The sequence below is a fragment of the Mirounga leonina genome, unplaced genomic scaffold (genome assembly GCF_011800145.1).
Source record: "Mirounga leonina isolate KUSES-001 unplaced genomic scaffold, KU_Mleo_1.0 Mir_151, whole genome shotgun sequence".
Lineage (NCBI taxonomy): Eukaryota > Metazoa > Chordata > Mammalia > Carnivora > Phocidae > Mirounga > Mirounga leonina.
This window is the reverse complement of record NW_023270377.1, coordinates 55,330,578-55,358,078: the sequence shown is the minus strand read 5'-3', so window position 1 is coordinate 55,358,078 and position 27,501 is coordinate 55,330,578. Positions and strand designations below refer to the sequence as shown.

General features: G+C 34.6%; 1 protein-coding gene across 3 annotated transcripts in view; it reads left to right on the top strand.

The window, feature by feature from the left end:
* The window catches only part of MTX2 (metaxin 2), a 61,829-nt gene that overhangs the window by 12,449 nt on the left and 21,879 nt on the right, over window positions 1-27,501 (top strand). For 2 of the 3 annotated variants that reach the window (XM_035007684.1, XM_035007686.1), the window contains exons 2-3: window positions 11,695-11,742; window positions 12,958-13,004. In XM_035007684.1, coding sequence (XP_034863575.1) covers window positions 11,695-11,742; window positions 12,958-13,004 — 95 coding nt within the window. Of the gene's footprint in view, window positions 1-11,694; window positions 11,743-12,957; window positions 13,005-13,993; window positions 14,248-27,501 lie in introns of those variants that run through there. The other variant, XM_035007685.1, reaches the window with a different exon arrangement.

Genomic DNA, 27,501 nt, shown 5'->3' with positions numbered 1-27,501 from the left:
CTTTTTAAAAAAATATTTATTTATTTTAGAAGGGGGTAGAGAGAGAGAGCACATCTGTGCACACGGAAGGGGGGAAGGGGAGGGGCAAAGTGGGAGGGAGAGGGACAAGCTGACTCTGAGCTGAGCGTGGAGCCCATCACTGGGCTTGATCTCAGGACCCAGAGATCATGACCTGAGCTGAAACCAGGGGTTGGATGCTTAACTGACTGAGCCACGCAGGTGCCCCTCACTCATTGTATTCTAAGTGGTTATATGTATCTCAGTCACCTGTTCTCCCCCTAAACCCCTCATGCTCTCTTACCCACTCGACAAAGTTAGATCCTAGAGAGCAATGATAGTTTTATATTCATATTTGTCTTTTTATCATATTTTGGTAGTTTGGTAGTTTATAAAAACCTATGTTTAGTTAAATGCCTTTAGTATGTATTTTCCCTATGTCTCTGAGGATTTTCTACCTTTTTGCTCTTACTCATGAGGGATTCTGTGACGGTTGGGCTATGTTATCTTGTTTCTTGTTTTTTTGTTGTTTGTTTTGTTTTTTTGTTTTTGTTCTTGGGGAATCTTGCAGTTTTGCCAAGATTTTAGGAGGTATGACGACGCATTAAATCCATTGTAGGATCATTTGTTTCATGGCTAGCTGGGAGGAGTGAGGAAGGCTGAATGGAAAGGGGGTGGCAAGGAATGGTCACCTAACTTGATGTGAGAGACTGAGTATATGTACAGTACTGAGAGTAGTGAGCACATAGTAGATATTTAAAAACATAGGTCCTGTTACTACAGTGATTGTGTTTGATTTAAAGTAGTGGGAGAATTGCTCCTTAGTTTGAGAGACATCTATTTTCCATTTTCTAGGATTAGATTTGGAGAACTATTACACCTTAAATATTAACATTGTTAACAATTTTGAGGTCTGATATTTGTGTGGGGCTGTTTGTCTTCTCTGGGTTTTTTTGGCCAGAAATTGCACTTTTCATCATAATCAGCTGTTTTTGTATAGTTCTGCTGTTGATCTAATATTCATTGTTTATTGATTGTTTGTTCTTTATGAATTTTACCATTTTTTAAAAGAGAATTCAATTTTGAGTCCTGGCTACCAGGTTCATATCCATAATCACATGTAATTGGCCTGCTTTTAATTGGAAATTAATGAAAAATGGCTGATTATTTTTATAATTTGGCAAAGTCTAAACATGACCATTTGGGAAGATGATGTGTACTTACTAAGAAAGAATGGAAGGTTTTAGATTCAACTTGTATCCACTTTAGCCTCAATTATTGGCTTGTTGATGCTGTGAATTAGTTTTCTTGACCCTTGTTAACCTCCAGAAGTTTGTTAATTTTATGAAATTGATCCTTTTTGAAATTGATCTCCAGTTTCACATAGATAGGTTTAGATGGCTCATGTTCAAGCCTCATAATGACTAACTTAATTTTACTTTCCTTATTTATTACATCTAATGGAAAAACTATCATTTAACCACCTTGGTTCCAAAATAAGTGAGGTCTCGATTCATTAATCTTAAAGGCTTACTCTGGAACACTATATAAAATTGCAACATGTCACTAAGGCATGTTTTAAAACATGGCTTTAAGCCATATGTGCAAATATTTAAGTAGAATAAGATGGACAAAAATCTTGAATAAATTAAACCACACAGGTCCTCACTACCACATTCCCTGAGGCAAATGAATGAAAGAGGTGAAAAGAACTTAATCTTCTATCAGGTGTATTCTGTGTCCCAGGGACAGTCTTTTTTTGTGGTATTTACAGACCATCTGCATCAGATTTACTGGGAGTTCTTGTGGCATGTTTGGATTCTTGGTCCTCATCTCTACAGTATCAGAATCTCAGAGGTTAGGGTTTGGTGGAAATACATAATTTTACGAAGTTCCACAGATGATTCTTACTAAGGGTTGAGAACTACTGTTGTAGGATGATTATAATTGCTTTAATTTAATAATTAATTATTACCCAAGAATGTTTATTTGTGGGCTGTGTAAGAGGTTAGCTGAAACAGCTGTATGTTCACTGACTGGAGCCAGGCTACCTGGGTTCAGACCCTGGCCCTTGTTACTTACTAATACTGTGACTTTGAGCAAATTACTTATGCTTGTGCCTCAGTTTTCTTACTGTAAAATAGGGATAATAATAATAGTGTCTACCTCATAAAGTTGTGAGATAGTTAACATGTCAAGCACTTAAGTGCACAATAAACACAGTAAGAATGTTTAAATTTTCATTTACCTCAACTTTATTGAGGTATAGTTTACATATGCTTTTAAAGTATACAATTCAGCGATTTTTTAGGATATTTACAGAGTTGTGATTATTACCACAAACTGTAGAACATTTCCATCATTCCAAAAAGAAATCCCTTGCCCATTTACAGTCACTTCTATTCCCAGCCTGAAACAACCGTTAATCTACTTTCTATCTCTGTAGATTTGCCTGTTCTGACATTCCATATTAATGGAATAATGCAATTTGTTTTCTTTAGCGACTGGCTTCTTTCCCTGGGCATAATGCTTTTGAAGTTTATCCCTGTTATAGCATGTATCAATACTTGGTTCCTTTTATTGCCACATGCTATTCTATTGTATGGATATACCACATTTTGTTCATCCATCAGAAGTTGGTCATTTGGGTTGTTTCCACTTTTTGACTATTGTTAAAAATGCTGGTGTGAACATTCATGTACAAGTCTTCCCATGGATATGTTTTTTTCATTTCTCCTGGGTGAATACCTAGGAATAGAATTGCTGAGTCATGTGGTAATTCTGTGTTTAGCATTTTGAGAAACTGCCAACCTTTTTATATTCCTACCAGCAGTGTGTGAGTTCCAAATTCTCTACATCTTTTAAACATTTTTAAATTTCTGTCTTGTTGATGATAGCCGTTCTGTGGGTGTGAAGTAGTATCTCATTATTGTGGTTTTGACTTCCATTTCTCTAATGACTAATAATATTGAATATGTTTTCATGTGCTTGTTGGTTATTCATATATCTCCTTTGGATAAAAGTCTGTTCAAATCCTGTGCCCGTTAAAAATTGTGTTAGTTGTCTTCAATTATTGAGTTGTAATAGCTTTTTACGTATTCTGGATATAAGATTTATGAGTCTTGGGGAATCTTGCTGTCATCACCATTATCATTATCTACCTAGATAGAAGTTTAGGTAGTGTTTGACAGAAGGAGATAGATTCTCTTTATTTTCTAGTTTCATTGGGGCCTAATGTTGTGAAGGGGAAGCTCTGCCCTCTACTACTATTCTTGAATTTTCAATTTGTTTGTTTTCTGTCCTCTGCTTTCTGAATGACAGGTTATTAGAACTCATTTGCCTTGCTTAGGAATTCTACTCTATCATTCATTCATGTGCCCTCACTTTGGGTCATTTTAATTGCCCCTATAAAAGGGATCCCAGAGTGTTCCTTAGCTCCTTACACCATGTGAGAACAGAAGGCAGAGACTCAGAAGAGGACCTTCACCAGAACCTGACCATGCTGGCATCCTGATCTTGGACTTCCAGCCTCCAGAACTGTGAGAAAGAAGTTTCTGTTGTTTATAAGCACCCAGTTGTGGTATTTTGTTATTGCAGCCCAAATGGACTAAGACAGTAGCCTTACCACCATGTTATAGAAAGCTTACCTGCCAGTGTTTTTAGGTTTATGGAAGTGGCACCATGACACTGCACTTCCAACATGAGCCATTTTCTGACATGAACATTGATCTCTGACTATTGAGGTGATGGGAGAATGGTTTTAAACTCTTTTTGTGGTAAGAGTCACTTCCTGCTTGTACATTCTGTGTATTATCTTTATTTATTTATTTATTTATTTTTAAAGATTTTATTTATTTATTTGAGAGAGAGAGAATGAGAGAGAACACATGAGAGGGGATAGGGTCGGGGGGCAAAGCAGACTCCCTGCTGAGCAGGGAGCCCGATGCGGGACTCGATCCCGGGACTCCAGGATCACGACCTGAGTCGAAGGCGGTCGCCCAACCAACTGAACCACCCAGGCGCCCTCTGTGTATTATCTTTAAACATCCCCTATGAAACAGCTCAGGGGACATTGCTATTTAATACTTCCTTGGTTAGTATTTTCTTGGATACGGGGTTATCTTTGAATTGTCCTATACTATAGTCTGCAGGTTGAATTGCTTTAAATCTAACACATAGTTCTTAAAATTCTAGTTTTGATAAAGTTCCATGTCATCAAACTGAAAGTCTAGACATCTTAGAAATCTATTTTAAATGAAAGCTTTATGTCATAACTGCCTAAAACTTGATAGTTGTCTGTGTTGCTATCATGGAGATCATCAGCATAGTAATTATGTCAAACTAGTAAACTTACTTCCTTCTTTTCTCTTTGTGTCTTGCAGTAACTTGTCCATGTTTGTGAGCTGCCAAATGCTTTTCGAATATTTTGTTATCTCAGTAGTATTTGCATTTATACCTTTGGCAGAAAGCCACCCAAATTTGGAGATAGGTTATACGTGTTTCTTACTCCTTTTGTATAACACTGTCTAAATAGTCTTAGGAAGCTGAAGAGATGACATCTGTGAGCTTTTGGAATCTAGTTGCCTAAGGATAAACTGGGTTTGATTTCATTAGTGCACAAATGATAGGGTTGTGTAGAGTTATTATAGCATTAATCAATTTGATGGATTGGAAATATGACAGTACTGAAGCAGCATGTAATATTAGTGCCTATTATTCTACAAATTATGTCTTCATCTACATTCATATGCCAGAAGAGTCATGTTGTGCATTAAGAATGCAGAACTTAAAAAACAACAACAGAGGGCACTTCTTTCCATGGCCCTTCCCTTGTCCACTTAGATTAGATCATCAAGAAATAGAGTTTGGAATTAAACTTGTTTATTAGGTCATAGCACTTTCATACTCTGGAATACTCTGTATTGAATGGCATAGATAGATTATCTGCCCCTAGAATGACCCAACTTGATACTTGACAGAATATTGCAGGTAAAATGTAGCATGTGTAAGAGACGTAGGCATATATATATATGTGAATTTATGGGCCAGTAGTTATTTCTCTATAAGTTATAATTGACTAGTAGTAGATTTTTTGTTGTTGTTATATTGTTTTGGTTGATAAAGCTTAAAAATAGTGGATACCTTAAAGATAATCAAATGAGAAGCAAATATGTATTTTTGGGGGCTGTGGATATTGTTTTACCCTGTGTTGCATTTCTAACACTAATTTATTAATTTATGCTTTTGTTTATTTTACCTTACAGCTTTCAAAAGTCCAAGAGTATCCTCTCTCTTTTTAAAATTTTTATTTATTTATTTTGTTTTTAAAAAAGATTTATCCATTTATTTTGTTTTTAAAAAAGATTTATCCATTTATTTGAGAGAGAGAGAGATAGTGTACACGCACCAGTAGGGGGAAGGGCATGGGGAGAGAACCTTCAAGCAGACTCCCTGTTGAGCACAGAGCCCCACATGTATCACGACCCCTGAGAAGATCATGATCTGAGCTGAAACCAAGAGTTGGTCGCTTAACCGACTGAGCCACTCAGGCGCCCCCCTCTTTTTTTTTTTTTTTTTTAAAGGTTTTTATTTATTTGAGAGAGAGAGAGAGAGCATGGGGGGAGGAGGGTCAGAGGGAAAAGCAGACTCCCCACTGAGCAGGGACCCTGGTGTGGAACTTCAGGATCATGACCTGAGCCGAAGGCAGTTGCTTAACAAACTGAGCCACCCAGGCGCTCCCCCCGCCCTTTTTTAAAAATTTTGTTCTTCTCCAACATAAATTCTTAACAGGAGTGGAGAAAATGTCTTTGAAAAATTTAAAAACACTCATTTGGTTAAAAAAACTCCCATTTCATTGAAGACTGAAACTTTAGGAGGCGTGTCCTTTGCTTCTGGTAAAAAAGACACTAAATGTGAAATAACCATGGCAATTTTGCCTCTGCAGAATTGGAAAATAGGTAAAAGGCTAAGTAGGTAAAAGACTTTTAACAAAGTTTGTTGTATAGAAAATTAGCTATGATGTGCTCTGATATTTGTTTTATTTCTAGATGTTCTTTTATTTATATCTATAAAATAGGAATATATTTTTTCTTTATAAAAATAATAAAAACTTTCATGGGTCTTTTGCTAAGGACTAAGAAGTTATTCTAATTTGAGATAATGAATTAATGTCGGTCACTAAGTACCTTAGAGTAAGTTATTGCTGTGTTATGAAAATGATGTAGTAGTTTTTTATTATGAAGGAGTTTCTGAAAGGTGGATAGTTTACTTTGAAACTCTTGAAATAAAGATATTAGCTTTAAATGATACTTACACAAAAAAATTAAATCTAGCTTAATTTGTATTTCATATTTTAACATATATTACTGTAAATGCCACATTCAGTTTAGAGCAGTTGAGAAGCCAAGTCTTTAATAAGTAAGGTCTCAGAACCGTAGGATTTTTCAAATTCTAGGGACTTACTGCTGAGAAAGATAAAATATTGACATAATAATAGAACAGAGTGGAAAGTAATATAAGACAAGTACAAACTGCTATGGACAGTATAGATAAAAAAGAAATTAAATTTGTTCAGTTCAAAAGCCTTCTTCATGTAGGTGGCATTTAACCTTGGTGTTGAAAAAGGTATAGGATTTGGGTATGTGGTGGTGCAGGGAGTATTCTGGACAGAGGGGAAAAAGTTGAGCAAAGTCACAAAGGTGAGAAAGTATGAAGTATATAGGGGAAATTTTAGGTACTCTGGTAGGATAGGAGGGTCTTGTTGTATTCCCCCCTCCCCCGCATTAATTTGTGTGTATTCTTTCCAGCCTTTTCTCATAGTCAAAAAAGATGATTTCACTAGAATAGAGGAGGACTTATCTTTGTTCAAGGGTATATGAACGGCTGGGTTCCCTGCTAAAATGTCAAATAAGTAGTTATTTAATTAGAGCAGTGTTTTTCAAAGTGGAGTGGGGTGTATACCCCCTGTGGACATAAGACAGTCCTTTGAAGTATAGGAAGAAAGTATTGGAGCTTGGACTTCAATTTATTTTTTAACTCTAATTTCTTTTTTCATATATGCTTTATAATGTGCATGATTTGTTGGCTTAGGAGTATTGACCATATGATATCTAAATCTATTTGAGTATGAATGCTCAAATCTTTTATTGGTGGGGACGTTTTTAAAAAGTGGTGGTGCCTGGGTTAGAGGTGTAGGTTGTGGAAAGGGGAGTACTGAGATGACACGTCAGATAACTGAAGGTCTTGGGTTAGTCTTAGGAGGGCTACAACAGTAATATCAAGTGGGAACTAGTTTATGGAATTAGATTCTGCCAATTATTTAGGCAGCTGTTTGGTGTCTTTATATTTGTGTTTTTGGTTGTAGTATTAAAGTTTTCCTGGTCAAGTTTCCCTTTTTTGGCCATGTTGTGTAATTTCTTTATCTTCTCTGCTGCATTGTTAGCCTAAACAGTACAGAGTTAATAATGGTACTGATAGTGGTAATAATAACATTTATTCAGCCAACATTTACTGATGAGGTACTAAGTTCTGGGGATGAAGTGGTAAGCAAAGATCAGAAAGGAACACTGGATTCATGATGTTATGTTCCATTAGGGGAGATAATCAGTCCTCAAATCAGTGTAAAACTTTTGTCTGTGGTAAGTGGTACAAAGGACAGTGTGTGCTGTCAAGCTTGTAAAGAGAGTATTTGAACTATTCAGGGAGGGTCAATAAAGGCTGCCCCGAGGACAGGACTGGCTACAGAATGTGTAGGGTCTAGTGCAAAATGGTAACATGAGGCCTCTTGTTTAAAAGAATTCCAAGACTAACAGCAGAACATGAAGCTAAATGCAGAGCCCTTCTAAGCACTGGCCCTGTGCAGTTGCTCAGGTGGCACATCCAGGAAGCCGGCCCAACATCTCAGCATGTTTGAGCTGAGACACAGTAGGAGTGGGAGATAGCTCCAGGCCAGATACAGCACAGATGCATCTCTGGGGCAGGAAGGAACATGGTGCATCCAGAAACTGACTGAAGGCCAGTGTGACTGGAGTGTAGAGTAGGTGGAATGGAGTTATGATGAGGCCAGAGAGGTAGAGAAGTAGAGAGGTAGAGACGGTGATGTATAAGGTCAAATTGAGGAATCTGATCTTTATTCCAAGAGCCACACCAACTGTTGATGTGTGGGAAGCATAAAGTTTACTTTTGATGTGCTCATAATACCAGTATCTTGTACCTTGACAACATTGGACAGCAGTCTCTCTCGGTCCCCAGGCCCCCATTTCCTACCATACTTTTTTTCAGAAGCTTTGAGTTTCACCTTCTGTATGTATTCTAAAGCTGGTCTTTCCCAAAGGCAAGTTTAAAAAGGCACTTCACTCTGGGAGTGTTTTTGGTGGTAGAAGTTGAAAATAGCATAGATGAGTCATGAAATTTTGTTCAGTATGGAATTAGTTTATGGTCTAAAACGTTTTAGGTCAATGGAAGTAAAACTAGTAACAGATAAAAATGTTTTATTATTGTTTAAGATGTTTCTTTTTAAATGCTACAGATTTTTAAGGTCTTTTGTTAGCACTATAATTATAAATTCTTAATCTCCCTCTTTTCACGTGCTCAGGAGTAAGGGGTGGGTATTGACTTGCCTAACCTTGGGAAAGAGAAATAGGGAAGCAGTTGCATTTTTGGACTTTGTCTTTCATGTAATAGTGTTCTCGGTAAAAAAAACTTCAATTAATATTATCCAAATCAAGAAATAGGCATTGTTCTTTGTCATGTGTGGATAATAGTGTTCATGATTCATGGATTTACTTATGAAGGCAGTTAATAGAGTTCATTTCCTGGAAAGATACTTGCATGGTTGGTTTGTAGATCCATTGCTATGCCACACACTTAGGATTTTCACTTTTGGCACTCTATCGAATAACACTCTAGCTATTTCTTCTCCCATGTCATATTTAAAATGTAATTATTTGAGCTGGTTCATGTAGGCGATGCACTTAAATCGGTGATGTTTGTATACTTTGAGCTGCTCATGGGTGAGATAGGTAGTTGATCATTCCTTGCATACTCCACCACCATTTCTTGCCTCTTGGTCCATGGATAAACTGGAATGCCATGCTGCTAAACTGACATATATATATAGGGTTATATCAACCTACTTGCCTTCTCTTTTTATTTTTATTTTTTTTTAAGATTTTATTTATTTATTTGAGAGAGAGAATGAGCTAGAGAGAGAGAGAGCATGAGAGGGGGGAGGGTCAGAGGGAGAAGCAGACTCCCCGCTGAGCAGGGAGCTCGATGTGGGACTCAATCCCTGGACTCCAGAATCATGACCTGAGCCGAAGGCAGTCGCTTAACCAACTGAGCCACCCAGGCGCCCCTTGCCTTCTCTTTTTAAATGATAGGTTCTATTTGTGAAGATAACCTCAGATGTTTTGGAAGAGTTACTTTCTGAGAATTTATTTTCAACAGTAAATTCTGAGTTGGAATATATTTTGTATACTGGATCAAGGAAAACATACCCCTTTACCCCAGTTTCCATCTTTAGATTCTTATTAATAACAGAAATTTTAGTATTTGTAGGCAACTTCTTTATTTTTATTTGGTGATGAGGTTTCTTTACTTTCACATATGTCTGTTGTATTAGATCTGGAGAATCCATGGTGGTGATAATAAATTAACTTTTACCTGGTCATTGAGAACTCATATTGCTGCTTATATGAGAACTCTGCTATATTGCTGAGTAGTAAAGTAGCTTCTGATTAATCAGAGAATACTTAAATTATATTGAGCATATGCTTAATGCTAAGTGTATGTTATTCCATTATTTTGAAAACTTGTAATCCATGTCTAGGACATATAAAACCTAGCTAACCATAAGTTAAAATTGCCAGAATATTTAATTAGAACACCCCATTGCTTTATATAATATTAAGTTCAGTAAAACTTTGATTAGCCAGAATGTTGAGGGAACAGAGTGGTAGGTTTAATCTTTCTTTCTACATACAATTAATGTATGCAAAACATGGTACAGGGTAGCAGACACAGACGGGACACATCTGTGCCTTCAAGAAACTTAGTTTCAGTATCTTCAAAATTTTTGTAAATTTTATTCTTATGCTTTATTGCTTTAATTAGATTTAGATGCATATAATTGAATCTTTTTAAAAATAATTGAATCTTCAATGATGTAGGATTTTACAACGAATGAACCTCATTGTATTGTTTCTCATATAGATGTAAATGGTATAGGTGTGCTGACCATACAGTTTATCCTAAAAGGTTATTTTTTAGTAATTTGCTGATGTCAGCTTGTTTTTGTTTCCTTGACTTTTATTTTAAAAACTATTTACCCAGGTTAATTGGGTTCTTATTAAAATTCTGCTTTGTTACAAGTTTACAGTAACATATAATATTTAGTTTTACTGCCTTTTTGGTATGTGAGTTGAAACTCAGTAGCTTTTATATATATGTATAATATTATGAGCAACAGCATACAAAACTATGTATGGTACATTATTTGCTCGAAGTTTTCATGGTATTATCCCTAAATATGAGTCTAATTTTGCATAGCCCAGACCAAACCAAAAGTAGCATTTATAATTTATCATAATATGATTTTTTTCCTTTTCATTCTAAAGTATGAGTTAAAGCAGATTAAAGGGTTCCTACCCCCTACTCCCTGGACTGTTTAGTGCATCTCAGTGAGAGGTTGAGAGTTATGGTCAAGTCTGACTTCAGGCCTAATATTAGTTTTACTAGCTTTATTTCACATTGTAGGTTCTTACTGCTTCATCATGCTATTCCACTTTGTTTTTGTGGAGTGGTGGTGGTGGGTTCAAGGTAATGGAATGTTCTATAATGCAACAGGGTTTTTCTGTATGTTTAAATACTACCAGCTTAGGTGCCTGGGTGGCTCAGTCGGTTAGCGTCTGCCTTCAGCTCAGGTCGTGATCCCACAGTCCTGGGATCGAGTCTCACATCGGGCTCCCTGCTTTGCGGGGAGCCTGCTTCTCCCTCTGCCTCTGCCTATCTCTCTCCTTGTCTCTCATGAATAAATAAATAAAATCTTTAAATAAATAAATACTACCAGCTTATAAGGAAAGATGCATAGCTTGAAAGAGATCTATTTGATTCTCTCATATAGTGTTACCCGTTTGAAAATTAACTTTGTTAAAGTTTATAGTAAAATATTGATTCACTATTTTTTTGATAGTGAATCAAGTTGAGTATCTTATTTTTTTAAAGATTTATTTATTTAAGTAATCTCTGCACCAACATGGGGCTTGAACTCACAACCCCGAGATCAAGAATCACATGCTGTCCTGACTGAGCCAGCCAGGTGCCCCCAAATTAAGTATCTTGTAAGTAACATTTTGGAAATGTCTGTGTTTGGGAGCTAAAGGAAGAGTAGCATATAGGCTGTTTTCGTTTTTAAATTTTCACTTTTGATTGGGCAAGATGTCTTCCACCTCTTCTCCGTTAAAATAACAACAATACAGCTCCCTACCAAATAAACCAAACATGCATTTAAAAGAAATTATCTAACCTACTTATACAGGATACCATACAACCTACGGTAGTGTGATTAGTTGCCATATTTAAGGTAACCTTGGCAATTGACTTTACTTAAATGCTCTAGGCAAATGTTTGTGCTTATTAATTTGGTTATTGATATGTTTTTGCCCTATGTATCTAATTATCACTGCCTTGTTTCCACAGCTGCAGAGCCTTGGCCTGAAAATGCTACCTTATATCAGCAACTGAAAGGTAGGTACTTGGTCACAATTAAAAATGGCTACGTATAAAAATATATCTAGGGACGCCTGGGTGGCTCAGTCGGTTAAGCATGTGCCTTCAGCTCAGGTTGTGGATCCCAGGGTCCTGGGATGGAGCCCCACATCGGGCTCCCTGCTCAGCGGGGAGTCCGCTTGCTTCTCCCTCTGCCTCTGCCCCCCCTCCTCCTGCTTGTGCTTTCTGTCTCTCTGTCTCAAATATATAAATAAAATCTTTTAAATAAATAAATTAAAAAACATATATTTGTTACCAAAAAACCACAACCCCTCAGTAATATCATTTACTTCTGAGAGAACGTAAAGAAGGGCTTCTCTTGTATACTTTGTCAAGGAGATTTTGCCTAAACTGGTATCTGCCAGTGTAAAGCAACTATTCATGGCCTGTAAGGTCCTTAGTTATTACGGACTCAGTATATGGGCTGCTGTAGGCCATGTAAAATGATTGGTTGCAGGAGCACTTGGCACATTTACTGCGCCAGTAGCTGACACAGCAGAGTTTTGAAGTCCTGTGGTAAAGTGGGCTCTCAGTAAAAAGGAACTGTTAAAATGTATAGGCTAGGATGGTTCAGGCTTCCTTTAGCAGCTCTTCATATATCATCAGATCACATTATGGACCCCATTTGGGGCTCAGCAGCCTGCTGCAGTTGTCAGAAGACTGCAAAGTAATGAAGACTAATAGGCAGCAGCCCTAGTCTTCTAAGCATGGAATTTTTATTGCAGCAAACTTGTCATCTTTCTTTTGTGTGACAGACCTAGACACACTGTGCAATATTAACTGCAAGCAGGTTTTATATGATTTTGAATGCTTTTACTTTTAACTAGAGGGGTTTGAGCACATACTATTTTACTTAATTTTAATGAAAAGAAGAGGAATAATATTTCTTGAAAAGTTGAAAAACGAATTTGTTTTTAAGTGAGTGATTTTCATTAAATATTGTTGATAAAATGAGAAAAATGATCAAATAGTTTTAGGGGAAATAGTCTATGTTATGTACATATTGTGATAATTTAATCAGAATTATAATTACCCAATAGCATTCATATAGAACTTCATAGTTACTTTGGTGAAAGGCTGTACCTTTTATTTTTAAAAATAGGAATAGTGTTTTAAAATAAAAATATTTATAAGTATATTTTGCTTGTGTAGCAATCTCACTTTTGACTCAGACCTTTCATTGTATTTCCACAGGGGAGCAAATTTTGCTTTCTGACAATGCAGCTTCTCTTGCTGTGCAGGTAAATATGTAAATAATGTAATAATTTTCACTTTTGAGTTGCAATTATTTTTTCCTCTCCAGGCAGTTTGTGATTTTTCTGTGTGATTTACCATTATCAGTATAACATCTCTTCTGTGAAGTGTAATTTTATTATGTTAATATGTTTAGTTAATTGTTGCAGTATATAAAATAAAAGTCTTCATTCTTTTTATAAAAATCACTTATATGCTAAATATATTCTCTTAGTAGTGTAGCTTTTGGCTAGATATGGTATTGATTATTTGTGGTGATACGTTCATTTATGGACACAGTTATTTTCTAACTTATTTGTAAAGATATATTTACCACATATTTTTAAGCATCATTCTTTCACTGTGCTCATTCTAGCCTAATCCATTTGTTAATCTTGAAGCAGACATACTCTTCTCTAGCTATTCCTTATATATTTATTGATTACATTAGTGTCTCTTATTCCCAAACCACTTATTGAATGCAGTAGTTCTTTATATTGTATACCACAGTTGTATAATCCAAGAAAGGTTAGTGGTCCTGTAAACTTTAAACTACACCACAGGAAGAATAGAATATTTGGGGATTATTTGCTTTAAAAACTAATAGTTGCTTTAAAAACTGTGTATTAACGAACTGGAATTAAAATAAAAACTTAAAAAAAAACAAAAAACCAAACCTTTCCAGATATTGCTAAAGGGCTCTGTATAATCTTCACTGATTCTGTTTTCCTCTTCCTTCTTTTCCTTTATCCTGAATTTGCTTATCATATGATGGGACTATAGATAACTTATGCATACATAAGAAGGGAACAAAAATAACTAGTATTATAGATTGCTTTTTTAATTCATGTAAATTTAACAAATTGTCTGTGTTTGATTGTTTTTTTGGTACTTGACTTGGTTTTTTATATTTGTCCGTATTGATAGATATACCTCTGATTTACTCATTTTTATTGATGTATGTTATCTCACTGTATGAATACACCACAATTTACTAAAGAAAAAGGGAGAGAAATGTTTATGGAGATTATAGAATTAAAATTATTCAAACATTTTGCATATGTAGCTGTTATTAGTGTTAGCTTACATAGTTTGAATCACAAAGAGGATTTTATTGTGCAGCACTAAAATAACTTAAAAGAGAAACCTAAGACATGTGGCATTTTTGGAGATGGGACTGTGAGCTTCTGGAGGACAGAAAGAAAGGCAAGAGAAAAGCCTGTGAGCTTTTGCTGTGTTCTAGGCATGATGGTAAGCACTTGGGTCATCTCACATTTTTTTTATGCAACTTGATATTCTCTGCATTTAGTTACTGTGTCTGATAGCATGTCATTCAGTATATCTTTGTTTTTATTAAGGCAGGGAAAGAAGGAAAAGATGGAAAGAAAGGTATTTGGACAATAATTTATTCATATGAGTATCTATGAGTAGCTAAGTTTCTTTCTTTTAGATTTATTTTAAATCTTTTTACCAAAAATGTAAATTACATATTTTATTTATTTTCCTTTGTTTTATTTTTATTTTTTTAAAGATTTTATTTATTTATTTGAGAGAGAGCGAAAGCACAGACGGAGAGGGAGAAGCAGACTCCCCACTGAGCCGAGAGCCTGATGTGGGATTCGATTCCAGGACCCTGAGGTCATGACCTGAGCCTCATGAGGTCATGACCTGAGCCGAAAGCAGACGCTTAAACAACTGAGCCACCCGGATGCCCCCCTTTATTTTATCTTTAGATACTACAATTATAACTAGTGAATTTTTTTTCTTATGTTAACTTTTGAGAAGCAGAAATTCTCAGTTGATTATATGCAATAAATGTGGACTTTATACTGCTATTAATCTTTTTCTTTTTTTGGTGAGGGTGAATTTAAATTTGGCTTTCAGATACTAATAACACAGGGCGTAGCATACCAGATGTACTCGGTAAATGTTTGTTAAGTGAAAGGTTTATAAGTGTGGTAAAAGCAATTTCGCCAGATAACTGAAAGCACAAACAAATTATTTGCTGTGTATAAAATAGAATTTTCAATGTTTATCTTTGAAAAAAATAGCTTTCTAACACCGTGAATATTTTAGTTAAAACACTAATTCTTAACCGTTTTTTAATTGCCATTTTTGGGATAACTCTTTCAGGACCTCATGAAAACTGTGAAACATTTCTCCAGAAAACATTCTAGCATACACACACAAATAGACACATACCTAAGCTATTCTGCATATGGTTTCAGGGGGTTTACTGATCTCCTTGCTGAAGCTATTTGGGGATCTCCTATGAAAAGACCCTAAAATTACTGATGTAATTTTCACCAAGTAGAAAGGTATTTTTGAGAAGGAATAGAGCAGTGGTTCTTAACTGAAGGAGATTTCTACCCGACAGAAGACATTTGACAGTGTTTAGACATTTTTGGTTGTCATAACTGTTGGGGAGGGTGCTATTGGCATTTACTGGGTAAATGCCAGGATGCTGTTAAACAGCTTACAATGCACAGGACAGTCTCTCCACAACAAAAAATTACCCAGCCCCAAAGGTGAATAGTGTCAATGTTGAGAAGCCCTGGAATGAACTAGTTTTCAGTACAAACCAAGATAACAGTATGTTATCATTAAAAAAATAATAATAATGTTTTAAGTAATCTGGGGAAGGGAAGAGAAAAGAAATCTTAGTGTGTACTTTATTTAGCAACTCTGTTTTTATGGTTCCTATTAATTTACTTTCTCACCATGGCTTCTCAAATCATAGTTACAATTAACAATAAAACCAGAAAAAAAGAGAACCTTTTAAAATGCAGAATTTGCTTAACCATTTCAATTTTTTTGTTATCCTACATATGTCACCTAGATGATAAATTAACCAGTATATATTAAAAATTCTTAGTTTTCTTCAATATTCTTTGACTTGACAGCTGATAGTAGCCATGACTATAAATGTGACTTTTCCAGATATCTGATGTAAACTTTATGGAGTAATTTTCTTCTATATAGTGGACCAGTATCCGTTTAGAAAAATCAGTTAAATGTGTAAAATTGATCAAAACAATGTGACAGGTATCCATAAATTGGATATTTTCTAGAAGATACCAGATATCAAGCATCAGATATTTTAATAGTCTGCCAGTTAAGCCATCAGGAAATTTAAATTTTATTTAAATTTTACATAGACTTGGCATTTATTATATTCCTGGAACTAAGTGGTTAGATCTTTTTTGATTAAAGGAACCCTTATGATTTCAGTTTAAAAGAAAATAAATTTTTCCCCCATGGCTGTTATTTCCTTCTAGATTTACTTTTTCCCCCTCATCCACAAAGTATTGGTATTACCTGAAGTGTTTGTCTAGTCATATAACAATCTTGTATGTTGAATATAGTATAGTATTAGCGTAGCATGTTCCTCTGGTTCTCATGAGCAGAGTGTGTGTGTGTGGGGGGGGGTGTAGCAGTATGTGGATACTGTATAATCAATTTGTGTGTGTGTAACTGGGAAAAGAATTTTGATAATAACTCTGTTACTGAACAGGCAAATCCACAGAGAGAGAAAGTATATTAGTAGTTGCCAGGAGCTGGGGAGAGGTAGAAAGAGGAAGTGAAAGGTATTGGGAATAACTGTTAATGGGTACTGGGTTCCTTTTTGAGGTGATGAATATGTTCTAAAATTAGACAGTGGTGATAGTTGCACAATTTTATGAATATACTAAAAATCGAACTGAACACTTTAATAAAAAGATGAATTGTATGGTATATAAATTATATGTCAATAAATCTGTTATTTTTTAAATTAAAAAAAAATAATTCTGTTACTACTCTCTCACCTCCTAAACTTGAACCACTGTCCAATAGATATGTAGTGTATATAATGTTGGGCACATATGTAGTTAAAAATTTTGTAGTCCCATTAAAAAATGTAAAAAAACCCCGATGAAATGAATTTTAATCATGTTTTATTTAACCCAGTGTATCCAAATGTTACCATTTTAACATGTGATCAGTACAAAATTTATTAATGGGATGTTTTACTTTTTTATATTAAGTTCAAAATCTGATGTGTATTTTACACTTAGAACACATCTCAATTTGTGCTAGCCACATTTCAGATGCTCAGTAGCCACATGTAGCTGATGGCTCTTTATTGAACAGCACATATCTAGAAATACAGTATGAGCAAATGCATATGAACTTCCCTTCAGTTTTTCTGAATAAAATGTCTTATTTTCTTCAAGTTTATGACTTTACTGATTTGGTATATGCTGTCTTTTATAGTAGCTTTACCAAGTGAAATGGGAGTTGGTCTCTTCCAAATACAGTATACCTTAAAACATTACTCTGTTCCTCATCTCTAAAACGGAGATATAATAACAGCTATTTTATTGTATGTCATGAGGATTGGATGTGATAATATATGTAAAGTACTTAGAAAAGTACTTGGCACAATGCAAATATGCAATGAATGTTGGTTATTATTTCCTTCTCTCCTACTCATTGACAGAAGTGTGTATAATCAATGTCAGCAGGAGGAATGGAAGCTTGCAGGCTTTATAATGCCTAAACACACTGCAGTAATTAAAATAAATTTTAGGTTTAAGAATTTTTTTGGAGGGACACCTGGGTGGCTCTGTCGGTTAAGCGTCTGACTTTTGGTTTCGGCTCAGGTCATGATCTTGGGATCGTGGGATGGAGCCTTTTGTTGGGCTCTGCACTCAGTGCGGGAGTCTGCTTGTCTCTCACCCTCTCCTTCTGTTCCTCTGCTCCTCCCCCAGCTCGCGTGCTCTCTCTCTCAAATAAATAAATAAAATCTTTAAAACATTTTTTGGGGGGCGGACATACTTGAATTTGTGTAACATTCATGCCATACCTAAAAAACTTAATTCAAACAAAGTATTTTTTTTGAGAATGTTGAATAAGATTTGTTTTAAAAGTGAGTTTTTATTGAATACTTTTATTGTTTAAGGCATTCTACTGAGAGCTTTTATGTGAAGTATCTCATTCAGTCCTTACTATAACCCTGGTGTAGGGGACTATTATGAACCTCATTTGTGGAAACTGGAACTAAAGAGCTTTTCCCAAGGTCAAAGAGTCCACAGAGTGTGGAGGTGTAACCAGACAATAACAGCAATAATGGTTGAGTACCTACCATGTGCTCATCACTATGCTGAGCACTTAATTCTTATTAGCTCATTTAATCCTTAAGACAACTTAAGGGGTAGGTGCTATTATAATTCGCATTCTGCAGGTAATGTTAGTAAGAACAACAATAATAACTGAAGCTAAAATGTACACAGCACTTACTCCATGTGCCAGGTCTTGTTAAATGTACCTTTATGTATCATAGGTAACTTTCACACACAGCAACTCTAGGAGGTGGGTAATAGTAGTATTTCTGTTTTACAGATTAGCAAGTGAAAGTGAAGAGGTTAAGCAAGTGGCTCAAACATACATGGGTGGTACTTGGTAGAGCTGGAATGCAAGCACAGGGGGAGTCTAGAGTCAAGAATTCATGCTTATAATACTTTGTTGCATATCATCAGTTCAGTCCAGGGACACAGATCTTTGAATTTTTATTCAAACATAAGTGGACATTGAATTCGAAAATCATTTCTGACACTTCCTAGCAAGTTATATCTTACAGTTTATAGATTACTTTAAGATGTGAAAGATAAACGTGTCTCCGCTTTTGGATCTCTGAAATGTGATAAAGGCAGTTTTACCTATATTATCAGTTATTGTGAAGCTCAAGTTAGATAATAAATGAGAAATTCTTTTGAAAAAAGTGAAAGCAATAGAAATAGCAATAGCATATTTTATGAATGTATATAATAAAATTGTTACTTTCTAATAAGTTTTAGAAAGGATGTTATTTATTATAGGAAGCCAATTTAAAAAGAAACCTGTTTTCCTTTTTTGTATGGCTTAATCTTTTGTAAAAGTTTGAATTTATTTTTAGAGAGTGTCTCAAACTGATGGTCATTATTAGAATGCTGCATAAAAGAGAATGCTACTTTTTACTTACTCAGTTTTTATACTCCCTGTAAGTAACATTTAAGCTCAGGTTAAGGGAAGTATCACTATTCTACTTAATATTCTCATTACCCTACTTTTTGTGAATGAATACTCTGTCTCTAAAAATGAAAGGGCAGACAACAAAAAAACTATTTTTTTTTCTGTTGAATATGTTGTCTCATTTTAAAAAGGCAGCATTTTTATAGGCCCTATTAATTCTGGGCCATGAACACTAACACGTCACATCTGCTGATAAATTGTTAGCTGACCCTTGCTTTTTCCTTTTGGCAAATGATGCCTTTTAGGTAGACATATTAATTAGCAGTTAAATGATAATATCCTCCTGTAGTGATTGGGAAGAGCAGGAGAGAGGAGTATCTCTCTCTCCTTTGGACTGTGAGTCATTTGTGCCATTGGAGAAATAACAGTGATTATGAAAATACATCCACTGTAAACATGTCTTGTTATTCAGATGGCTGCTGTGGACAGCTTACCTTGAGAATGGTAGAGGAAATGATTTTGAATTTTCAGTTTGGTTGGATACATTTTTTCTTTAAACAAGTTGTTCATGGTTATATACAATTTTTTTAAGTGTTCAATCCTGATAAAAATCCAAGTAGGATGCCACCACTGTATATGTTTTAATAGAGAATTATGAGAATACTGTTTTATGAAAAACATTTTTAAAATTGATGTAAGTTAAAGTTTCATGGAGCATAAAAGTTTTTTGAAGTTTGTTCATCCCTTCATTTTGATCATCCTCTGCAAAATGAGGCTTCTGTATTTACTTTCAGGATTAGAAGAAGGAAAGGAAAGCTTAGAGGTAGAGAGAATTTAGGGAATGTTTATTACGTAAGGGGACTTATAAAATCCTTTTCAGTAGAATTTTAGTAAAATGAGAAAAATGGAGGCTGTAGGATGTTTTCTTGATATCACTGAATTTAAATTCTTCAATACCAGCAGTATTAAAGTATTTTGATGATTTATGCTTATAAAACTTGGAAGAATTTAAATATATAAAATATGATCTTCAGAAAAGATAATTTAAATTGAGATAATTAAAATTGAACTTAAATTACAAACAGAACTTAGCAGATTAAAAACATTTTCAGTATTAATATTAATTACTCAACATAAGTGGTATGGTATATACAAAATATTTAAATTAGTCTTATAGGATTTGTAAAAATGAAGCATATTCAAAATAGAATTAGGTGGCTATTAGAGTTGTCATTTTTAGTAAATAGTGAAATAAAATGATTTTGCAGGGTAATGGTTTACTAACATAAGTATTTAACTTAGCAAAAATGCACTTTCCTGCAGTCAGGAGAGATTGCAAGTTAGAATATCAACCATATACTTTTCTGTTTAAAAAGTAAATAGCGAGCAGGATTTTAAAATTTGTTGCTGTTAAACAGAACAGTGAAGACATAGCAGTAAGATGAAAAAATGACAGTCTATTTTTTAAACAGAAAAGGGCTAGGATTCTTCATTATTAGATATATAGTATCAGCATAATTGATCTAGCAGCATTATATTTGAGCTGAAAATACACTTAAATTTGAGGTCATACACTAGCCTGTGTGAACGAAAAATCTTTCATATAGTTCTAAGATGAAATTACCCTTGAATGAATAGCATCTTCATTTATCTTCAAACCTCTTCTGTGCTCTTAGTATATCTACTCTTTCAACATTCCACAACAAGAATTACATTACACCATTATACCAGGGTACTTCCTCAGTGTGAAATAGATTGGTTTGGAAAATGAACCTGGCTTTGCTATAAATTACATTCTCAGGTACAAAGGAATTTGTTATTTTGTTTAAAATAGTCACAAATATAATTAAGGTCTTAATTTATGTTAAACTACAAATATGCCTATTACTTTAACTGGATTAGGAACTTAATCTGTCACTTCAGGAATGATACCTAACACTTTTCATTTGTAACCTTAGATACATTATTTCAATTACAGGTTCTGCAGCTGTTTGATATAAAAAATGAATCATTTTGTAGGTAGATTTGTGCATGGTTTTTAATTTTAAAACATGCTTCTTCAGTAAGGTGGAAAGTAATTCTTTGGTTGTCGTCACAGATTTTTCTTTTGTGTCCTGGTAGAATAAGATATGAATTAAAATTCAGAACCATTTTCATTTTGTGCCCTGAAATTGCATGCTTTAGAATAGTCCTTAGTGAATTCTTGTGTGAAATATTTCAAATTTAATTATGAAATGAATAGGAGCTTTGTCCTAAAGAAGAAAATCCAAAGTCTGCTTTCTAAGGATAGCTTTACATGGTTAGACTGAAAATTGCTTGTTTCCCTATCTAGAATTTGGATAACTTTGTTAATGGGATCTACATACATTTAGAAGCTAAGCTATGTTTATAATCCCTTAAATTCCATAATATTAATCTGTGTAAGGCACCTGATCTTTTAAACATTCAAGAACAATTCTTTAAAATTTTGTAGTATTTTTATATTTTTATTGGCAAGCAATGTTGATTTTATTGCTTAAATACAAAGAGTATTCTTTTGTATTTAATTTGTAAGACAAGTAAATGTTCATTTTGTTTTTGGAATAAAGAAGAGGAAAGAAGGTAGTTGGTGCTGTTTATTGGTAAATGATCCAATGTTGAGTTACTATTAGTTTATCACAATGAATACATATACACAGGCTAGTGTATGGCCTCAAATTTACATTCTGTTCTTCTACTTTTACATATTAGTTTTACATATTAGTACCTCAGTTAATCTGCCTAATTAATTGTATTCATTTTAGAAATGAGAATTTCTATTTTTTACATATCCCTGCCGTCTGCTATTTAGCTTGTCCTAAGAATTTAAAATTTGTTGGATTTTGTTGTTGTTGTTTTTCTCAGTTGGGAGTATTTATCTGTAAATAATAAAACGCTCATTATAGGAGCTCAAAAAAAAGTAGTTTCCTTTCTTTACTCCCAAACTGTTCGTTATTGAGTGCCAAATATGTGACTGGTATTGCTTTAGGTTCTTGGGTTATAGGAATTATTCTCTGTGCCTTTGACTATTTTATAGCTCCTTATACTTAATATTGACCTTACAACTTACTTTTATTTATATTTAATTCTAACAGGGAGAGCTTGTATCTTTTCCTATTCTGGTTATCTTTTTTTTGTTGCTTTCTTTGTGAATTGATTTTTTTTCTACAGCTGTCAGATGTTGATGTATCTAAAGTTGAGTCAGATATTCAAAAGTAGTTTTCAGGTGAGAGTTGTGTTAAGGGAGATTTATTCTCTGATGTGATCTGTCTCATATGTTCTCTTTTCATTGTTCATTTCATGTTTTTGATACCAGATTTGCTCTATTTAAAGCTATTTATGCTCATTGAATTGTGGTTTCTGATAATTTTTTAAGTTAAATTCCTGTTACTGTTTTTCTAAAATGTTATCTGCTTATGGATATATTTGTCATTTTATTGATTTTTAAAAATAACTCTGAATTTAACAGGAGTTACATTTAACTTTTTAATGCAGTGAGCTTTGGTTCCATAAAATAACAAAATACTAATCTTTGTTGTAGCTTACTAGTTTTCTACAAATTTAGGTATGTTTTCATTTATTATTGTGAATACCTATGGCTTAGTCATTGAGCAAATGTTACATGAGAGCCTATGGTATGCTGAGGATAAAGTAGTGAACAAGATAGACATGGTCAGTGTGTGCTCACAGAGCTTACATTCTGGAGGCCTTTTATCAGTTCATTTATCAGCTTCATCAGTATGTGTGACTTTGAAAAATTATTCATAAAATAAAAGTTTATGTTAATATCAAAACATCTTTATTCACTTATTTTTGCCTTGTTTAAAAGGTTTTATATAAGGTACATACTGCAGTCATAGAAATCATTATTTACTCTTTACCTTATTATTCTTTAAAAAAGTACTTTTGGTTCTGTTCGCTTATTTATCCTTTTAACATCTATTTAGGGATTTTTTTATTTTATGCACAATTTTACTATTTTGATTATAAAGGAAATTATTTATCTTTTTCTCTTAAGGAGGTATTAAAGGGTAATAAGTGAAGTCAATTTTCTTTTGAAATCACGAAGGTTAAGCAGTCTTTCTTCCTTTACAAATGGATAAATGAATATTGTTACTAATATTATTACTGTTAATCTTAATAATACCTTATATTTATTGAACTACTATGTGCCAGGTAGTATATAAAATGTTTACATATTAGTACCTCAGTTAATCTGCCTAATTAATTGTATTCATTTTAAAAATGAGAAAGCTTATGAGGTAAAGGAACTTGAGATTCTCAAGACTGCTGCTCTGTTAAGCCCTATCGTTCCTTATTGACTCTTAAAATTGATACAGAGGATTTCTATTTTTCTTCCTTTTTTTTTTAAATTTTTTTAGTAGGCTCCATGCCCAGCATGGAGCCCAACGTGGGGCCCGATCTCATGACCGAGATCATGACCTGAGCCAAAATTGAGTCAGACACTTAACCGAGTGAGCCACCCAGGTGCCCCCTTCTGCTCACTTTTTAACCAGATTATTTGTTTGTTTGTTTGTTTGTTTTTGATGTTAACTTATGTTAGTTCTTTTTATGTTTTAGATATTGACTTTTCAGTTTTTAAACTTAGTGGGCTGTAGATGCAGGGGACAGAAGAGATCAAAGATAACTGTTTTTGGTTGTGTTTTTATTCAGCATAATAATAATAGCTCTACCCTTTTCTTAACACCTCAATACTACCATACTTGCAGGAAAATATTGACAAAGATTATACGGATTTATAGGTACTTTTGTCACCTCTTCCACAAAAGAAATGAGGATGGCCTTTAAGGTTGGGCTTCTCAACATTTGAGTAGAATTGCTTATATGGTTTCAAAGCATATAACTGTGCCTTAGTGACCAGGTCTTTGAAAAGAGAGCAGAGTTGTCTACTAAGTGATATTAGAGAAGTCCATCTTAAAGACTCCCAAGTCTCCCTCTTCCCACCAAAACCTGCTCATCCCACAGTTTTTTCTATTTTGGTAAATGGCAGTTCCATTATTCTAGTTATTTATGTCAGAAACTTTGAGCCATCTTTGGAGTCCTCTCTTTTTTCCTATATTCATAGCCAGTTGTCAGCAAAACCTTTTGGCCCTACCTTAAAAATACAGCCAGAATCTGACTTCTTGTTCCCTTCAGCACTCTTGTCTTAATCCAGGCCACCATTATTTCTTGCCTGGATTGTTGCAGAATCCTTCTGACTAGTGCTTCTGCTTCTGTTCTTCTACTCTCTACAGTCTAATCTTTGTATAGCTGCTTGTAATCCTTTAAAATATTAGATTCCAGCAATCAGCTCAGCACCTTCGTATGATTGTTCATCTCACTCAAAGTAAAGGTCAGAATCCTTAAAATTATCTGGAAGTCCTACATGATCTCCTGGTTATCTTTGATGTCATCTCTTAACACTCACTTCCTTAATCTGCTTTGTCAGATTGGTCTTGTTCCTCAGACACACCAGTTGGAGCATAAGACTGCATGAGCGCCTTTGAACTTGGACTGCTCTTCTCTTAGATATATACATGGCTTGCTCCCTAACTTTCTTCAGATTTATGCTCAAATGTTGCCTTACTGGTGAGCCCTTTATCTGACCACTCTACATATAACAGCAGGACCTTCATACTGCTTTGTATTTCTAAGTAGCAGGGATCACCATACATATTTTCTAGTTTGCTTATCATCTGTCTCCATTGGAATGTGAACTCCATGAAGGCCTAGAATTTATCATCTGTCTCCATTGGAATGTGAACTCCATGAAGGCCTAGAATTTATGTTCACCGCTCTTCTCTCAGTGCCTAGAACAGTTGTGATACATAGTAGCTGCTTAGTAAATCTGTATCAAGTATGTGGATGAATGCATAAATGCTTTCCATTCATTCTTCTAGATAATCAGAATTGTGTCTTCCTGTCAAGTTAGTTCACAGGAAGCTATGCATTAGACCAAATAAATTAGCCTTTTGCAGGCCTTATTGAGTTGTGTTTTAATGTTTTGCTCCAGGGCTTTAGAAAAGAAATAACACAAAAAGCAATTCTGCATATGGTGTATGTTGTCTCATGTCATTCAGTAGCCCTTAGAGAAGATTCCAGATGAGAAATGTCTTTTGGAGTTTAGTGAGGAGTAGTTGAGGAGTGACCCCATTCTTTTTTGAAGACTACAAATACTCCATTGATGGATTCACTGCAGTTTGTTAAATCAGTCTCTTACTGATGGATATTAGGTACTGTTATTATTATTCTAAGTATAAATATTATAAGTATACTAAAGTAGGGTTTAGGCATGAATATCGTTACATATATCTTACAAAATTTTATGCAGATATGTTCATGTATTTCTAGCAATACAATTGTGGTGTCAAAAGATATGTACATTTAGGATTTTTGTAGCTGTTGCCAAACTAACCTTGTAAAAGATTGCATTGATTTATACTCCAACCACTGGTTGAGTATAAATTTTGTGTTTTAAATTTTGACTAAGCAGTCTTTTAAAAAATGTTTTTATTATCAGAAGTTTCTGTTGCTTCATTAAAAAAATTCACATAGGATTAGAACTAGAAGATTTACTGAGTTTTAGACTTCTTTAGTCTTCGTTTTGTGACTTGATGTATTTTCAGATTTTCATGTTTATGCATTCATTTATTGAGCTGATAATCATTATCTGGCACGTAACTGGGAATTACAATAGTAAATGCTAGTTTTAGAAGACAGAGGTATCTGAAAGGAGGAGCAAGAAGAATCAGAAGCTTGCCACCATATTACTGAAAGATTGCTATAATAGGATCCCTGCCTGTATTCCTGATATTCTGTTATCTACAACATTTGAAAGGGTTTTCCCAGCATTGAAGCTGCTAGTTTTATAATCTAATCAAAGCAGCAGCGTTGTTATTTACAGTAACAACTTTTGAATCTAGGATTTAAGGTATTTGTAAGGGTTGAATTGACTGGTAACAGATTGTTCTTGTTCTTTATACTTTGGGCTTTGCTTTCACGTATGTGCAAATAATGTATATTTTATTTTTCAAAATCATCCTTTATGAAAAAATCTGAGCCATGGTTCCCAGAAGATATGATTCAGAAGTAATTACTAAAGAAATAGAATTTAGAATCTCCATGAACATATTCTTTCTATATGATTTTCCCCCCTCAGATTAGTAATTGTTTTATTTAATTCATTTGGGTAGTTTTCTCTCCTAAACTCTGAACAATAATGCTCCCCCTCACAATGGTCAAAAACATCAGATTCTTTTTTTCTCAGAAATACTACCTTTGAAACTTCTGTTCCTTCTACTCTAATTGGAACAGTTCCTTTCTCTGCTGGCTTCAGAGTTGTTTTCTTATGACTGCTGTTCATCATCATCCAGGGAATTCTCTTTGCTTTTCTTTTATGTTGGATCCCTTATTCTCTGGATCCTGTATTCTTTTTTTTTTTTTTTTTTTGGTTCATTATTTTTATTTTGTGCAGCACATTCTTCATTAGCTTCCTGAGAAAAGGTACACGGGAAATAAAAATTTAAAGACCTTGCTTATATGATACTATTTTTATTCTTTCTCCACACTTGATTAATACCTTGACCACATGTAGAATTTTAGGTTGGCAAGATTTTTTTCTTAGCATTTTGAAGGCCTTGTAATACCATCGAGCTTTGGGAGTTGCTGTTGAGACATGAATGTCATCTATTTGCTCAGTCCTTTGTATGCTTCACTTTTCATTTTTCTGTTTTCCCCTTTCTTTTCTTTCCTTTCTTCCTTTCTCTCCTTTCTTCTCTCCCTTCTTTCCTCCCTTCTTTCCTTTCTTCTTTCCTATATGCTGTGATCAGATCCCTTAAACTCTTTTTATGTTTGTGTGTTCCCATATTAAAATAGGCATATTTGTTGTACCTACCTCTTGGGCAAAGCTCTTATGCAAGTACCTGGCACATGGTAGTAAGTGCTCAGTAAATATTAACTATTAAGTTTTTCTTTAAAGTTGTCTTTTCTCTGCTGTTTTTCTTTCCTGTCAGTTCCTTTTTTGTGGCTTATTTTGGCTCTAAATTTTATGTTGGAGGTTTTCCTCAAATATCTATTGGTCTGTGCTAACAGTTTATATTTAAGAGCGAGGCACTAAACAGCTGATGGGGAGGGCGCCTGGGTGGCTCAGTTGGTTAAGCGACTGCCTTCGTCTCAGGTCATGATCCTGGGGTCCTGGAATCAAGTCCCACATCGGGCTCCCCCTGCTCTGTGGGGAGCCTGCTTCTCCTTCTGCCTCTGCGTGCCACTCCCCCTGTTTGTGCTCACTCTCTCTCTCTCTCTGTCAAATAAATAAATAAAATCTTTAAAAAAAAGAAGCTGATGGGGAGATGAGGGAGATGACATGTAGGTCTCACTGTAGACTGCACAGTGAACTGCTATTTTTGTTGGTTACTATCCCACCCTCCCCCACCCCTACCCAAACTATCAGCATTTGTAGAGCTTTTCTACAGTTATCTCTCTTATCTTGGAGGGACT